This window comes from Cynocephalus volans, chromosome 4 (genome assembly GCF_027409185.1).
Source record: "Cynocephalus volans isolate mCynVol1 chromosome 4, mCynVol1.pri, whole genome shotgun sequence".
In the NCBI taxonomy this organism is placed as follows: domain Eukaryota; kingdom Metazoa; phylum Chordata; class Mammalia; order Dermoptera; family Cynocephalidae; genus Cynocephalus; species Cynocephalus volans.
In genome coordinates this window covers 43887926-43905681 of record NC_084463.1, presented here as the reverse complement: position 1 = coordinate 43905681, position 17756 = coordinate 43887926, and the positions used below count along the sequence as shown (strand labels likewise).

Here is a 17756-nt window from a genome sequence, read left to right as displayed (position 1 = left end):
ATTTGTTGGTGTATAGTTGTATGTAATAGTGTCTAATGATTATTTGCATTTCTGTGGTACCAGTTGTAATATCTCCTTTTTAATTTCTGTTTTTGTTATTTGGGTCTTCTCTCTTCTTTCTTTCCTTCTTTCCTTCTTTCCTTCTTTCCTTCTTTCCTTCTTTCTTTCTTTCTTTCTTTCTTTCTTTCTTTCTTTCTTTCTTTTTATTAACCTATCTAATACTTTTTCTATTTTGTTTCATTAATCTGTTGCATAATTTTGGGGGTCTGTATATCATTTACTTCTGCTCTGATCTTAATTATTTCTTCCCATCTGTTAACTTTGGAATTGGATGATTCTTGTTTTTCTAGTTCTTTGAGGAGTAGCATTAAATTGTTTATTTGAAATCTTCCTATTTTATCAATGTAAATATTTATTGTGATGAACTTGCCTCTTAGTACTGTTCTTGCAGAAACCTACAGATGTTGATATGATTTTCTTTATTTTCCTTATTTTCTAGAAATTTTTGATTTCCTGTTTAATTTATTCTTGGGCTCATAGGTCATTCAGAAGCCTGTTATTTAATTTCAATGTATCTGTATGTGTTATGAGGTTCTTTTGTTATTAATTTCTAGTTTTAATCCATTGTGGTCTGAAAAGATAGTTGAGGTGATTTTGAGTTTTTAAAGTTGTTGAGACTTGATGTGTGACCTAATACATGGTGTATCCTGGAGAATGTTGCATGTGCTGATAAGAATGTGTGTTCTGTGGTTGTTGGATGATATGGTCTTTAGATCTCTGCCAAGTCCAATTGTTCTAAAGCATAATTTAAATCCTATTCTTATCTGTTGATCTGTTGCCTGGATGGTCTGTCCAATGCTGAGCAAGTGTTGTTTGGTGCCCCACTATTATTATGCATGGGTCTATCTCTTTCTTTAGGTCTGATAGTGTTTGCTTTATATATCTGGGTTCTCCAGTGTTGGGTGCATATATATTTGTGATTGTCATGTCTTCTTACTGAATAGATCCCTTTATCATTATATAGTGGCATTCTTTGTCTCTTTTTATGGTTTTTGTTTAAAACCTATTTCATGTGATATGAGAATAGCTACTCCTGCTCATTGTTTTGTTTCCATTTGCATGCTATATCTCTTTTCATCCCTTCACTATTAGTCTGTGTGCATCTTTACAGGAGAGGAGAGTATCTTGAAGACAGCATATAGTTGGGTCTAATTTTTATCCAATCCATCAGTCTGTGTCTGTTGACTGGAGAGTTAAACTAACTCATTTACACTTAGGGTTATTATTGAGAGGTATTGTCTTACTCCCAGCATTTGATCACATTTCATTTAGATGTTTTAAATATATGTTGTTTCCTTCATCCCCTTTTATTGTTAGTCATCAATGTTTGTTGGTTTTCTGAGGTGGAAAGACTTAGTTTCCTTTTTCTTTCTCATTTGCATTTGTGTTTTGCCAGCGGGTTTTGTTCATTCTTGTGTATTCATAATAGGGATCATTATTTTTCAGATTCCAGATGCAGGACTCCATTGAGAATTTCTTGCAGGGCTAGTCATGTGGTGATAAACTCTTGCAGTTTTTGTTTTGTTTTGTTTTGTTTTTGTCTGGAAAAACCACTATTTATCTGTCATTTCTGAAGGATAGCCTTGCTGGTTATAGTTTTCTTGGCTGGCAGGTTTTTTTGTTTTTGTATTTTGAATGTGTCATCCCATTTTCTTCTCATCTGTAGAGTTTCAGTTGTGAAGTCTGCTGTTATTATGATGGGGCTTCCCTTATAAGTGACTTGATATTTTTCTCTTGCTGCTTTTAGGATTCTCTCTGTCTTTCAGTTTTGCCAGTTTGACTATAATGTGTCTTGTAGAGGATATTTTTGGACTGAATCTGTTTGGGCATCTTTGAGCTTCCTGAATCTGAAGGCAATGGTCTCTCGGTATACCTGGAAAGTTCCCCCTATTATTTCATTGAATAGATTATCAATGTCTTTACTTTTCTCCTCCCTTTTTGGAGCACCCATGATTCAGATGTTTGTGCACTTACTGCTGTCTGCTAGCTCTCTTAGACCTCCTTCATTTTTAAAAAATTCCTTTCTCCCTCCGTCCCAATTTTTTTTGTCTTCCTGGGTTATTTAATAAAGATCATTTTGGGGATCAAAAGTTCTTTCTTCTGCTTCTTCTAATCTGCTGCTTAAGCTATTGCTTGTGGGTTTATTTATTTATTTATTTATTCATTCATTCATTTTATTGAATGTCTTTCACTTGCAGGAGCTCTGCTGCATTGTTTTTTATAGTATTAATTTATTTTTAAATTTCCTCCTTCATATTCTGGATACTTTTTCTCATTTCATTGCATTGTCTAACTGAGTCTTATCTCTTTCAGTTTCCTTAAGATAGTTACTAGAAATTCCTTTTTAGTCATTTCAAGGGTTTCCTGTTCTATAGGGTTTAGTACTTGAGAATTACTTTGTTTCTTTGCTAGTGTCACATTTACTTTTTTCCCATATATTTAGTATCTTTACATTGATTTCTGGTCATCTGGAAGATCAGTTTCTTTTTGTATCACTCTGGAGTGGACTTTGAGGAGGAATTCTTCCTTCTCCTTTTCCAGGCTCCTCTAGTGACTCTACTTATCTCAGTGCAGCTGAATATGCTGCAGGCCACCTGCACAGAGGTAGTGGCTGTTACTATGGTGGCAAGCATGCTTGCTGTGGTAGAAAGTGTGGTGCTGGCTGTTGTTGATGACTTCCACAGAAGTGTTGTGGGGCCTCCTGGGTCATGGTGGTGTTAGCTCCTGCTTTCTGTAAAGGCAGGCTGGAGGGCTACCTGGGGGTTTTACCTGCCTAAGCATGCCTAAACACAGAGGTACTGACTCAAGCCTTTTGTCCACGAACCCTTTTTAATCACAAACACACACAAAAAGATTAGATAACACTTCTTGATTCATTTTATGAGAGTAGAATTACCTTGATATCAGAAGTAGACAAAAAATCACATGAAAATATAATATAAATGAAAAAAATTTTTTTTATCGGTAAGGGGATCGCAACCCTTGGCACCGTGTGGTCTGCACCACGCTCAGCCAGTGAGCGCACTGGACATCCCTATGTAGGATCCGAATCCATGGCCTTCGTGCTACTAGCACCGCACTCTCCCAAGTCAGCCACAGGGCCAGCCCTATAAATGGAAATTCCTGATAAATGCAGATATAGAAATATGCAATCAATACTAGCAAACTGAATTCATCAACATGGAAAAATGATTATACACCATTAACAAATGGGATTATTTTACAGATGCAATTTCAACTTAATATCCAAATCAATTAATTCAATACAGAATATTAACAGGTTAAACAAAAATTGCAAAGATTCTCTCAACAGACACAGAAAAACATTTTCCAAATCCAACACCCATTTATTATAAAACTGCTGGCAAACTAGGAATAGAAGGGATCTTTCTATACCTGCTAAAGTGGACCTAGAAAAAATTTACAGCTAATGCTATACTTAATGGTGAAACCCTTGTGCTCTAATTTATCTCAAACTTGGAGAACAAAAGATGAATGTCCACTATTACCATTCTATTTAACATTGAATTAAAAATTTTGCCAGCAAAACTTACATAAGAATTATAAGCAAAATTCTGAAAATTGAAAAAGAAGTAGGACTGTCATTGATTGCAAATGACATAAACTTGGTTATAAAATATTTAAGAAATTTGGGGCCAGCCCGTAGCTCACTTGGGAGAGTGTGGTGCTGATAACACCAAGGCCACAGCTTCGGATCCCTATATAGGGATGGCCGGTTAGCTCACTTGGGAGAGCGTAGTGCTGAGGACAAACACCAAGTCAAGGGTTAAGATCCCCTTACCAGTCATCTTAAAAAAAAAAATACAACAGTATGTTGCTGTTAATTGTAATGTCAAATTTATTTGTTAAATAGTTCCAAAAAGCAAAATCATTTTTGTTGCATGTTATGGGTTAATGTTCCTCTAATTGCAGTGCCATAAAAGCTTATTGAAGTTCTTTTGGTTAAACCAGGCACACCATGCCAGCACCTCGGGGCCTGCCCAGGGACCCAGTGCATGAGCGCCTTAAGAGCCAATCAGAGCATAGCCTGCCATCGCGCCACCCGGCGGCCAACCAATGGGAGCGCTGCGGGCTCTATAAAAGTGAGAGCGCTGAGGCTCTCAGTGCCAGTCGGGAGCGGAGACAGCGGGAGTCCGTTCGTGGTCATGGCTCGCACCAAGCAGAGGGCGCGGAAGTCGACCGGCGGCAAGGCGCCGCGGAAGCAGCTGGCCGCGAAGTTAGCCCGCAAGAGCGCCCCGGCCACCGGCGGCGTGATGAAGCCGTACCGCTTTCGGCCCGGCTCGGTGGCGCTGCGCGAGATTCGCCGCTACCAGAAATCCAGCGCCCTGCTGGTCCGCAAACTGCCGTTCCAGCGGTTGGTGCGAGAGGTCGCGCAGGGTTTCAAGACAGACCTGCGCTTTCAGATGTCGGCCGTGATGGCGCTCCAGGAGGCCTGCGAGTCCTACTTGGTGGGGCTGTTTGAGGACACCAACCTGTGCACCATCCACGCCAAGCGTGTCACCATCATGCTCAGAGACATGCAGCTCGCGCTCCGTCTCCGCGGGCCGCGGGTCTAGGCTCCATGGGCGGTCGCCCTGAGGTCTTGTCACTCCAAAGGCTCTTTTCAGAGCCACCCGTTTGGTACAAACAGTGGCTGTAACATGGCGGGTTTCCGGGCGTCCAGGGGGCTTCTTCCGGCGGTCGGTGCCGGTTCTGTCCCCTCTGTTCGCTTACCAATTAGGTAGGTAATAAACCTAATGAGGTGTTTGCGGTAACTCAGCCCCATGCCAGTTAGGTTACGAGCCCCGCTAGTTGTCTGCACTAACTGGAGCATCTGTTCAGATGGCAGCCTAGTTAGGCGCGCGCTAACTCGGCTTAGTGCCAAGTAGGTTGGAAGCCCAGTGAGTGGGGTGCATTGTAAACTTGGCCCATCTGCTGTTGGGCTGGCTAGAGGCGTGTGTGTTCTCAGGCCATCTCCAGTTAGGCCAGAAGTCCAGAGGCACATGTTAACAGCCTAATTGGAAGGAGGTGCTCTCTACCCCAGTAGTTAACTTCCTGAGCAGTGTCTGGCATAGATGGCCCACATCCCGCACGTTGAAACAGGCTTCCCAGACCTGCAAAGTAGACTGATAATCTGGGGACAAGGGGCGAGGAATCAATTTGAGGAGAAATCCTGTCACCAGGGTGGTTAGCCCGGAACCCAATAGTGGAGTTTAGGTCGGGATAACTTGAGAATGGCTGTAAGGATACGGATGTAAGAATTTTCTTTCTTTGGTACAAATTACAATTATTCACTAAAGGCTTTATTAAATTACTGGAAGCCAGGCACTGTCTGGTGCTAACACAGAGTAAAATCCATTCCCTACTGTCACTGGCCACTCGGTTTTCCAGGGGCTTACAGTTGAGTGAAGGAGGCTTGTATTGCATGTAGAAGCAATGATAGTAAAAGGTGCTCTTATGAATAGCAAGGGGTGTGAGTAAGAGGCTCTCAGAATGCAATAGTGGGATTTGGAAGCCTCTGAGCCCGGCCTATATCCTGCCGACTCAATTCAAACGCTATAGCAACTAAATGAGTACGCACACAATTGAAAATCTCCACTTTTAGAATGTATGTAAGTAAGCTGATGACAAATCCTTGAAGGACTGTCCAGAAAACAGTACGCAGAGACTGTTATAAAGAGAAGCAGACTAATAATATAGTACTCAAGGAAGCCTTTCCAACACACACATTTGTGTGACATCCCCAGGACTGTCTGTGCGGAAGGGGCACAGCTCTGCACTAGGCAGTGTTAATTCTGAGCAGAAAGACATGGACCTGTCCAGGAAGCGCAGCAGGACTGATAAAGCCCAGCAAGGGTTTTGCGTCCAGGGGTTTGCAGGCAACATGCATGTCAGGTCCCATGTGAATCCTTGACTCAAAACCATGTGGACCCAAAGCTGGAGAGACGTGCTGAGAACTGGGCAGGGTGGCCAAGGACAGGGATGTACCAACTGGGCCCCATGGGGATGCCTTCTCACTCTCCAGATACCATGCCACCAACTTGGTGGTGCAGAGAGAAGATGACTTGAGAAAAGCTGGAAGAGGAGAGAGCACTGAGGAGAGGCTCGGGTTCTCCCCCTTGTGATATAACTGGGGTCGCTCAGGAAACAGCTTCTAAATACAGAATAAGTAACGCTGCCCTCTGTGGTAGGAAACAATTGCTTGAATATTTTTAAGTTAATTGCTTTCAAGTGTTTGTCATGAGAACCAATTTAGTCCCACCTGGAAAATTTGAATCATTTGTATAAAACTATGAAACTATTACAATTAGGACTGGGGCCTTTGTTGCTGTCCTGCCGGTCCTACTCATGTGGGAATAGTAAGCTGAAGTGTAGACATTTGTTCCCCTTTTACTGAATTCTGTGAGCCCCTGAATGCTACAGAGACAGCCTCAGAGTGGAGCGTTTACAAGCAGAATGCAGCGGAAACCCTGAAAATAAACCATGGAAGGAAAAGAGGGCTGGGCATCAGAGGAAAGAATACGCCACCCCAAATATGCCAGGTGGGCATGTGGATTACCTTGAGCTAAAGGCACTTAAAAAGGCACTTCTGCTTTCTTCCTGAAAGCAGGGGATGTGACTCCCATGGGAAACATGCCCCTCCTATACCAGGAGACAAGAAAGATTCTTATCACCAGAGATGGGGACTTGAGGCTGAGAAAAATACACACCTTGTTAAAATAACTTGTATCTTCGTTTAGCCTCATATAATTTAGTTACTTTTTTACACGTCACTACTCTGCTCAACCTGGTATGTAAACACATAGGCCGAACCACTTTGGGGGTCTTCATTTTCCTGTGAAGGTGCCCTGGTACATATAAAAATGCAATATGTATGCTTTTCTCCTGTTAATCTGTCTTATGTTGTCTTACTCTGTTTAGGTTGCTATAACAAAATACCATAGCCTGGGTGGCTTTTAACAATAGAAATTTATTTCTCACAGTTCTGAAGGCTGGAAGTCATAGATGGGGTGCCAGCAGATTTAGTTTCTCAAGGTCATTTCCTGGTTCACAGATGGCAGCTTCTTCATGTGTCCTCACATGGTGGAAGGGGTGAGGACCCTTTCTAGGGTCCCTTTCATTAGGGCACTAATCCCACTCCTGAGGGCTCCACCTCATGATCTAATCACCTCCCAAAGCCCCAGCTCCTAACCCCATCACCTTGGGTTTAGGATTTCAACATAGGGAATTCAGGGGAACACAGACATTCAGTCCGTCACAACCTGGATTTGTCTTTACACGACACAATGGACTTTCCTGACTAGGAGTCAGGGTTGAACACAGATGCCGTGACCCTGCTGTCCTGTTTCCAGGGGCCCGTCTTCCTTTCCGTTCAATGGAGCACACCATTTTTCAGGAGCGCCTGGTTCTTTCTCTCGTCTTCTCTGCAATGTTAATAAGTTCATGGGGGCTGGAGGGAGCAGCATCACACTGAAAGAGTGCCACTGACCATCACAGTGAAGGGACAGCCAGCTTGTAACTGTTTAGACTTGGTTTCCGAATTGACATGGCTGACATTTTCACTTCAAAATTTTATTTATTTTTAAAAAGACAATCTATAGAAATGGTATAAGATTTAAGAATTTCAAGAGTTTATATAGTGAAAATTGAATCTTTTTCAATTGGAGGGGGTTTCTCAGCCCTTAATTTTCCCTTCAGATGGAGTTTCTTGTATATTTTTCAAGAGGTGCATATACAATCATCTAATTATGACATTTTACCAAAATGTGATATATGTTGTCTGACCTGTCTTTTAGTAAATCTAACAGCTTACCAGGATACATAAGAGCTTTCTGATTCTCCTTAATGATTTTATAGTGTTTCCTTTTCAGGATATTAAGGCTGTTTCCAATTGTTTTACCATAAAAGAAAAATAGCATCTCAGCCCAATAACCAGGGGTCCCTAACAGAACATTAATACTGAAATCCTAGGCTGATGCAGTATTTTAACAAGTATTTGTTGAATATCCACATTTTGCTGGGGGTAGGGGGTGGGGAGGGAGGGCGAGGAACAGGTGGAGACCCTGTGAGGGCAAATATAACCCTTTCTTTCAGAACTTCATCCTCTGTCCTTCTCTTTTTTTCTTTTGCCACTGGGATCAAAACCCTTGACCTTGGCACTGTAACACTGTGCTCTAACCAACTGAGCTAGCCAGTAGCCCCATTCTCTGTCTTTTTCAAATTCAAATGTATGTAAATCTTGTTAATGGCTAAACAAACCTCTTGCCAGTGTGATACCTCAGGAATATATCCTGAAGGACCTTGGAGCTATTTCTGAAATGTAATTGTAGAGAAGGAAAAAAAACCTCTACCTTCTTAGGTTTGTAACTGGGGCCTACAAAGTAAACTGACAAAAGGCAGATTAACAGGAGAAAAAGCATGCACTTTTCATCTTAAGTTTTTAATTTTACATGCATGGAGGCTTCAGAGAAAAAGGAAAAACCAACGACGCTGTTAGGCTCAGGCACTCAGATACCATTTTTAACAGGTGATGAATTATGGGAAGGTGACTAGGGCATGCATAGGAGACAAGGGTTGTTTAGTAAGGATTATTTGTGCAGACTCTTCTTGGTACAGAATTTCCATCTTCTGCGTGGCCATAAAAACTCCCCTAGAGAGGAGATTTCTGGAAGTCCTCATTTCTCAAAGTTTCTGCTTTTAGTTAAAGGAAGCTCCAAGAAGGTTTCTTCAATTGTCTTCAGCTCAAAATAATCCCCGTGCCTGTGTACTCATAGCATATGTTGGGATGGCACACTCTGATCTCCTTCATAATCATCGAGGAAGACAGCACCTTGTGGAGGACACTGACATTAATAAACACATGTATTTCACAGGGCCGTGGCCTATAGCGTAGTAGGACCAAAGTCCTTAGTTTAGCAGGACTAAAGTCCTGTAGTTTAAGTCATAGCCCAACTCTTTAGAAAAACACATGGAAATGCTAAGATTGGGAAAAACCAGAAAAACTTTCACAGGACTGAAGTCTTTAATGTAGATAAGAGAATTGAAACACAGCAAAATGATTGCTCTGGGGGCAGTTGCCCTTGGTGCAGCTAAACCTAAATAATGGGAAAGTATGTGAACTAAACCCTTCAAGGCTCTTCTGCTAGTTACTGGTTGGGGGATGTTCCACATCTTACCCTCAGCTGTTTCTTTGAGTTTCTTAGGGAGCTAAGCACTGCTATAGTGATTATTTCATTGTTTTTGTATGTCACATAGCTTAGTTCTATTACTCCTTTGGATGGTAAATTGCTTGGACTATTTTAAGTTACACCTGCTTTAATGAAGATTGTCCTGTAGCCAGTTTGTTTGTTTTCACTATGACTGATTAACCCCCTGTGTTTCTTCTGTAACTTTCTTGCCTGTACAATAAAAGCTGAGAGAAAACCTGACCCAGTGCTGTGCCTGGGACCCTGCTCTCTTGAAGGAGTTCTCCCTGCAGACAGACACTTCAGGCCTCTCAGTGCTCTGCATACGTGAGCTCTGAGTAATCCTTTGCATCTCAGTCACTCTACGAGAGGTGATGACAACACTCCATCTTCCAGCTGCCTGGAAGGAGATGGGCCTCACATCAGATGTCACCTGGCTCTGAATTGCAAAACCTCCCTGAAGTACTGAATGGGTGGTACCCACTCAACTTGATGAAAGGGTGAGGTTGCTGTTCATCTTTTCAGTCTCTTAGTGAGTTGCCTGTGATGCGCATGATGTTCTGGTTTAATGCTTACTCAAAAATAAAATGGTTTTCTTTCTCTTCTTCCTCTGTGGAGGAGTTTTCTGTGTTGGGGAGAGATTTTGTTTTTTGTTATATTTGCCCAATAGGCACAGATGTACCTGAGGTCAGAGTGGACCCCTAGCACAGCTGCTGCCCTTCCTCTGATGGGACAACCCTGGGCACTGGCCACTGGGACTCACCATGTGTGCTAGAATTAGAATGCATTCATTTAAAGTCCTTTCTGCAGTTGTTATTAGAATAAACTGATCCAGCCACTGTCTATTACATTAACGGCTGTGTTCTGTTTCTTAGAACTCTTGGTTACAAGCAACAGAAATGACAATTCAATCTGGTTTCAAGCATATGGCATGTTTATTACTAGGACATCTCACAAAGCAGGGGCCGCAGGATAAAATAAGATTGTGGCCCCAGTGCCAGACTAATCCGTCTTTTTGTCTCCCACCTCTGTTCTTTTCAGCCCCCACTGTATTCATCTGGCTTTCTCCACACATGATAAACACCACAAACAACAGTTCTGTAGCCTTCTCACCCTTCCCAGCTTCATCCACCAGAGCAACAGTCAAGAAATGCTCTTTGTTCCTGAAATCCAAAACCTGGGAGGAAAAGAAATACTACATTCTAATTTTAATTGTAATGACCATACATTCATTTTCTCATGTTGCTATAAGAAAATACTGCAGACTGGATGGCTTAAACAACAGAAACTCATTGTCTCTCAGTCCTGGAAGCTGGAAGTCTGAGATCCAAGTGTAGGCAGGGTTGGTGTTTCCTAAGACCTCTCTCCATGGCTTGTAGACAGTGTCTTCTCCCTGTGTCCTCACATGGTGATTCCTCTGTGCTTGTCTATGTCCTAATCTCCTTATAGGACGTCAGTCCTATGGGATTAAGACCCACCCATATGACCTCCTTTTATCTTAATCACCTCTTTAAAGACCCTTTCTCCAAATACAGCCACATTCTGAGGTCCTGGGTGTTAGGAATCCAACATATGAATTTGGAGGGGACAAAATTCAGCCCACCACAGATAGTGAACACAGGGACCCACCATGTGCCAGGCACCGTACAAGTGTGTTCATTAGATTATGATGTTCTGTGACCACCCTCTGATCTGGGCACTGACATTATCTATCAGGCCCAAGGGCTTGTGGCCCAGCTCAGGGCAGGTGTCCACCTGCATCTCATGCAAAGACCACAGGATGGCCATGGGGAGTGGAGTGGCTCATGCCCAGTGGGAAGCCTGTGGCTGGGGGCTGGAATGGTGGGGGCTGGCTGGTCACCATGAGCTGTCACTTAAGAAGGGTCAGAGGATGAGGCCAACAGGAGGGTTCCAGGATTCTTTCTAGAAGCTTCCTGTTGTGCTCCAGTCAATGGACAGTTCTAGCTATGAAAGTTCCATACCCTCACCACACACCAGCCTCACCCTCAGCCCCAACAGGACCCTCCAAGAAGGCCCTGCTGTGGCCTCCCCTTCCCTGATGCACTGTCTGTGGGGCTCCCAAACCAGAAAAAAAAATTTACAGACTTTATTTTTTAAGAGCACTTTTAGGTTCATAGCAAGATTGAGCAGATGCCATTAAATATCACCACAGAGGCCTATTGCTCAGGTTCCCAAGGCACCAGTACATGGAGGGTCGAATAAATAAATAGGGAAAAAAGGAAAAAAAACACAAGAAATAAAAAAGTAAAAAATAAGAATGATTTTAAAATTTAAAAAAGAAAACAAAAGGAAATTTAAAAAAAGAAAAAAATATGCATATATCAAGGGGAGGAAAAATAATTTTCTCCAGACCCTTCATAGTTCTCAGCTGGGCCTACCTGTGGCACGAGACAGACTAACAAGAGAAAAACAGAAGTTTAATAACAGTCATACCTCTTTGTACACATGGGAGATACTCAGGAAAATCTCCAAGAGTAAATCTCCAAGAAGTGGCTCTGACTTCAGACTTACATAACCATCTTTCTCTGAACCAAGAAAGGTGAGACTAGTTCTGGATAGGTGGCCAGGAAAAGCACCTTAAACACAGGTAAGAAACATTATGCAGAGCTCAGTCAGTGCTGTTTTCACTAAGAGTCTCTAGTGAGTTAGTCACCTTCTTCCTGGTGCTAAGAGAGAGCCATCCTTACAGATGAAGACTTTCATTATAGATATAAGTTTCCCTTACAAAAGAGTAACTTCTACTCTCTTTTTAGGGTTTCTTCTGTGTTGGCTGTTTCCTCAAATAATCAACTTAAAATAATCCTATGCCAAAGATGCGTATTTGGGGTAGTGTGTCCCAAACCCTATCACTGAAGCATTCTACATGGTGGAGGCCGTGAACTGGCCTCCTGAGTGATGATATGTCACATGAAACCCCCAGGAGGCTGAATGGATCAGGACATGCCACCCTAAAATATGCCACCTTCATATATTGATTATTTTGAGTGAGGGCCACTGAGAAACAGCAAACACATAAGGAGTTTCCTGCCCTCCCCCTTTCTGCCTAAAATCAGGGTATAAATTTAAATTTTGTAAAGGAAATTTTCATTTGTACAGATGCCCCCTCTCCCGTACCAGGAAAAGGAGATCGATTCATCACCAGAGGTGAGTCTATCTACCATGAGTTTCCCCCATACATTCCCTAGTCACTTCTCCACAATTTATTGCTCTTTGTGAAAATGGTATAGAAGCCCCTGGGTCTAACTGCCTCTTTAGGTTTTCAGTTCTCTTATGTGAATCTCCCATATTTGTGTTGACCTAAAAGAAACTGAAGCCAAACATTAAAAGCATAGCATTTATTAAGCCAGTGTGGCCAGTTAGCTCACTTGCGGGGGTGGGGGGGTGTTGATAACACCAAGGTCAAGGGTTCAGATCCCCATACTGGCAAAGAGCCAAAAAAAAAAAAATTTATTGAGCTAATATGACAATTGCAACCAGGGAAATGCATAGTCAGGTCACCCTGAGAAATGAGTTCCAAAGAGAACCAGCAGAACTTATCATTTATAACCACAAGAAGGAGGAAGATTTAAAGGACAGTGAGAGAAGACAGTCCCACCTCATCTCTTCATCAACTTTCTATTTGTTGTACATTACATATAGATTTGGGATTGTTACTAGGTTACAACCTACATGCAGGGATCCAGGATGAAGGTCACAAGGATTATTCTAGGTTATTGTATGGCTTCCTGGTGCCATTATAGCTGCTTCTAAGTAAAATGGTCTTATGATAATGTTTTCCAGGACAGGTGGACATGATTGCTGACTTATCCCAGATCCCCCAAGGCACTATAATTTAGCTGACCTGGTCACAGCAGATTTTTTAGTTATCATATGTAAATTTTTTTTAAAAAGATGAAACATGTATGTCTTTTCTCCTGTTAATCTGTCTTTTGTCAGTTTAATTTGCAGTCCCCAGTCACCGAATCTAAGAGTATATAGGATATTTTCCCCCTCCCCTACAAAGCCCGTGTTGTACATGTTGTAAGTGTGAGAAATAAGCTTGCTATGGTGAGCCTCCAGGATGCAGGGTTGTTTGTTACTGCAACAAAACCCTGACAGATATAGCACAGGCTCTATTTTGACTACAGAGAAAAATAATCACATTAGTTAGCAAAAAGTCTGGAAACCAGGTCCTGTAAGAAATTGTGGCAGGCATGAAGATATTAGGGCTAAAGAAGGGACAACCTGGTGGTCAGGGAGCAAAGTTTGGGAGAAGGTGTTGGGTTGATAACGTAGAAACCAGATATTTGAAGATCTCCATCTGATAGAAGAAGTCAAGGACATGCTCCATGTTACTTTAAAAGGGCTGGAAAATTCTGGGCTGCAGAAACCAGACATAATATAATTTCCACCAGATTCCTGGGAAGGTGGGCATGCATTGCACTCACTAGGAGGTGGGTGCCAATCACCAGGGTCATGTTGTTACCAGGCATGGGTCTGGCTGCCTGCTCCTTTTCAAAAACAAGCCACTCAAAAGTCAAATGGTGGTAAAGATGGAAGTCAGCTTTTATTCAGAAATACCAGTGACCAGAGGAGAGGTGTCAGGCTAACCATCTCTCCAATAAACCTGAAGGAGAAAGGCCAGACTGAAGCTGTTTCAAAGACTAGTATTTACTGAGGGGTTTTTAAAGAGGGGATTGAGGGAAGGGAGCATGGGAAATGAAAAGCAGGACGGAGGGGGACACGAGCTGTGGGGGCTCCGTTCAAGGAGCCGGGTGCAAGGTCTCACCAAGACTCCGCCTGGTTTCTGCTCCCATCCTTGTGGTTATCTCAGGGTCTGGATAGTGTGTGCGTCCTGGCAAGTCTGCAGCTTCAGGCTGTCTGGAAAAAAGCTTTACATTTCTGTAAATAATGTCATCTTGCCCCATATCAAGGTTTAAAATATCAAATAACCATGGGAAATGAAGGAACTCAGAAATACATGCCAAGAAAAAAACTATCCTTTTAAAATTTGCCTAGAGCCCATGTAATTTTAGGCCCCAACGTGGCTTCAGTGCTGCTCACTCTAGCAGTGACAGAACAAATTGGGCAGGCCCTGTAACGCCAGAGTCCTGTATTAGTCTGTTTTCTGTAGCTTATAATGGAATACCTGATACTAGATCATTTATAAAGAAACAGAATTTATTTCTTACAGTTTTGGAGGCTGGGAAGTCCACAGTCCAGGAGGTGCATGTGGTGAGGTCCTTCTTGGTGGGGACTCTCCACAGGGTCCTCAGGTGATGTAGGGTGTCACAGGTAAGAACATCTCCCTTCTTAGAAAGCCATCAGTCTACACCCATGATAACCCATTACTCCATGAATGGATGAATCCATTCTTGAGGGTGTAGTCCTCATGATCCAATCACCTCTCAAAGGCCCCACCTTTCAAGTACCATAATAGGATTTCCCACCCTCTTAATACTGTTAAAGTGGGGGTCAAGTTTCCAGCACACGAACTTTGGGGGAACACATTTGACCCATAGCAGGTACCTTCCCACTCCAGCACCACACAGCACTATGGATCTGATATCAAAAATTGATATCAAATGCCCTTCAGTGTTCCCTATATTTTATTCCATACAATACTGCCTTTAAGGTTTACAGGAATGCCAACTGTTCTCCCAGCCAATGTCACTATAAAATGTGCAAACACCCCTCAGCTCCCACAAACCAGATGGTGAGGGGGCAACAACCTGTGGCATTTCAGAAGTTTTAGAGCAAATCAAAGCTTTAATAATGACACAGACTCACCCCTTGACCAAATTTCAGTCAGGTGCCTCTGGGCCCTCTTTTCCATGAGGCCTCAGCCTTGGACCCTGTCTTCATCCTGCCTAGCACAGTCTTAGCAAAAAGTCCCACTAGGTCAGTTTAGAGAGAGCCCCCCACCCTTGACATCTCATCAGGCTGCTGTGGTTTGAATGTCCCCCCAAGCTCAAGTTGGAACTTAACCCCCAATGTGGTGGTAAAAGGTGGGGCTTTTAAGGGGCCATGAGGACAGTGCCCTCTGAATGGGCTGGTCCATTTGTCGAGTAACGTGCCGATGGTTTAATGGGCATGGTTCTGATGGCTTTGTAAGGAGAAGGTCAGCTCTCTTGCTCAGGCCATTCTCACCACATGATTTCCTGCACCATCTAGGACCCTGCAGAGACTCCCTACCCAGAAGAAGGCCCTCACCAGAGGCGCCCTCTGGACCGTGGATTTCCCAGCTTCCTGAAATCTAAGAAATAAATTATATTTCTTTATAAATTACCCAGTTTCAGAGTTCTGTTATAAGCAACAGAAAATGGACTAATATACCAATCCTCATCCCTCACCTTTGATTTTTAAGTCTGTTCTGTCCTTCACAAGAATCCTGTTTGGTCAGTTTAGCAAGAAGCCCCCTACCCTTGATGTCCCCTCTCAGTAATGTCCCACGCACTTACCACCTCTCTGTGTTCATTGGCTGTGAAACCCCTGCGGACCCTGCTATATTCAGAATCGAGCTCAGTCCTACATGGTGGCCTCCTTGCCCTATTGCAGTAGACCCACGTGACATCTGCCTTTGCCACCTTTAACTCGTGTCTGCCTTGGTTGATCTTCAACAATAACCTCTGGAGGAGATCGGAATACGTCACCCTAGAATATGCCACTTTGACATTAAGATTATTGTGAGCTGGAGGAAGCTGAGAAAAAGCGGACACAGGAAGAACTCTCTGCCTTCCCTCTGTCTTCCTAGAAGGAGAATGGAAAATCCTCCTTGTGAAGGTGTCCCGCTCTCCCACACGAGAACAATCCTATCACCAAAGACAGAGACAGCACTGAGGTGGATCTGTGTAAATAACTCTTGTTAAATGACCCTTATCTGTTATGTTTCCTTATGTATTTGCCTTCCCACAATTTACCAGCAAGAAGCCCAGACCTCCTCTGCTTCCCTTTGTCTAGTCACTTACCCACAATTTATCACCTGTTGTTACAGTGGCTATAAGTCCCCACGGTTTTTAGCTATTTATGTTTTTTGGTTTTTTGTTTTAACACCTGTGAAGCCCCCATGCACATTATTTAAAAAGTTAGTATCAGGACGGCCAGTTATCTCGGTTGGTTAGAGCGAGGCGTTATGACACTGGCTTAGATCCCCTCACCAGCCAACCACCAAAAAAAAAAGAAAAGAAAAGAAAAAGAAAGAAAGAAAGAAAAGAAAAGAAAAAAAAGAAGAAAGAAAAGAAAATAAATAAAAAATAGTTAACACCAAATGAAATATATAAGGTTTTCTTCTGTTAAACTGTCTTTTGTCAGTTTAATTCACTAAGAGAGTATAGGAAAAGGTTTTTCTCCCCTACACCTCAGAAAAGTAAACACTACAAACATAAGACTTTTCATTTGAAAGTTTATTCATATTTTTTCTACACCTATTTTTGTAAATTTCAAATAATAGTTGTTTGATTCGGAATTAGGGTTTCCATCCCTCAGACACATGGTGGCAAACATGGACGGAAACAAAAATAATTAAAATTAAAAACATACCAACTTCACAAAACCAAATAAGTAAAAAAGAGCTAGATATGCTGCCAGTCCCGCGCTGGCTCCATCAGGCTGTCGTGGGGTGAGGTGAGACCCTGAAGTCCAAAGTCTCAGGCACTCAAGTGCTCCTCAGTCCTATGGGATGATTTTTCCATTTTATCTTCTCCAAGATCCTGCACCATTGTCCACAGCCTCCTTCTACTTTCTACAAGCACCGTGGCCAGAGCTGCTGCTGTGCACCTGCCCCACCTGATCGGGCTTCCCACACAGGGCAGAACCCCAGCAAACACCCCCAGGCACAGGGCAGATCTCAGAGCCTATCCCAAAACAGCTTAGGGTGCATGTGCTCTCAGTGTTCCTCCAGTAACCTGCGCTGTGGAGAAGACAGGGCGCTGTTACCTGCAAGCCCTGAGTAAATAGCCTTTTGCCTCTTCTCATTAGGTGGTCTCTGTTTAGTTCCACACCAGGAAAAGTGGGGGGTGCTGGGGAAAGGAGCTACCCTCTGGATCTATTTGTCCTTCTGCATAACAAGACAACCTTTATTCACCCTCCTGTAACTTGTCACCACCCCCAGAAGCCCCAGCTCTATTCCTTTCTGTAGCTCAGGACGCTGTACAAACTCCAGTCATCTGGCCCTTCCTTGAGTCTCATGTTTTGCGGGACTCCTGTACCTATGCACACAATTAAAGTAGTTTTTCTCCTGTTGATGTGTCTTATGTCAATTTAATTCATTGCCCATCCAAAGAACCCAGAAGGGAAGAGGGAAGCCATATCCCCCTCCCCTACAGCATTAAAAGATGAAGAAAAAAGTATAAGAAAAAGAAAAGAGAAACAATACTAATGTAAGTCTTAAAAGACCTCTAAACCGTGTTAGGATCCTGACTCAAACAAACCAACTTTTTAAACATGCACGTTTTAGGTAATAGGTGAAATCTGAACAGGAATCAGAGGTCAGAAAAAAACAGGAATTACTGT

At 42.8% G+C, this 17756-nt stretch overlaps 1 protein-coding gene across 1 annotated transcript; it reads left to right on the top strand.

Moving 5' to 3' along the window:
* Positions 1-4226: 4226 nt before the first annotated feature.
* LOC134376074 (histone H3.1t-like) lies at positions 4227-4637 on the top strand. Its single transcript, XM_063094754.1, has one exon. The coding sequence runs from the start codon at positions 4227-4229 to the stop codon at positions 4635-4637; it is 411 nt and encodes a 136-aa protein (XP_062950824.1).
* The last annotated feature ends 13119 nt before the right edge of the window (positions 4638-17756 follow it).

Bases quoted from the DNA above. Each gene is read 5' to 3' on its own strand.
- LOC134376074 (XM_063094754.1), top strand. From the start codon at position 4,227: ATGGCTCGCACCAAGCAGAGGGCGCGGAAGTCGACCGGCGGCAAGGCG.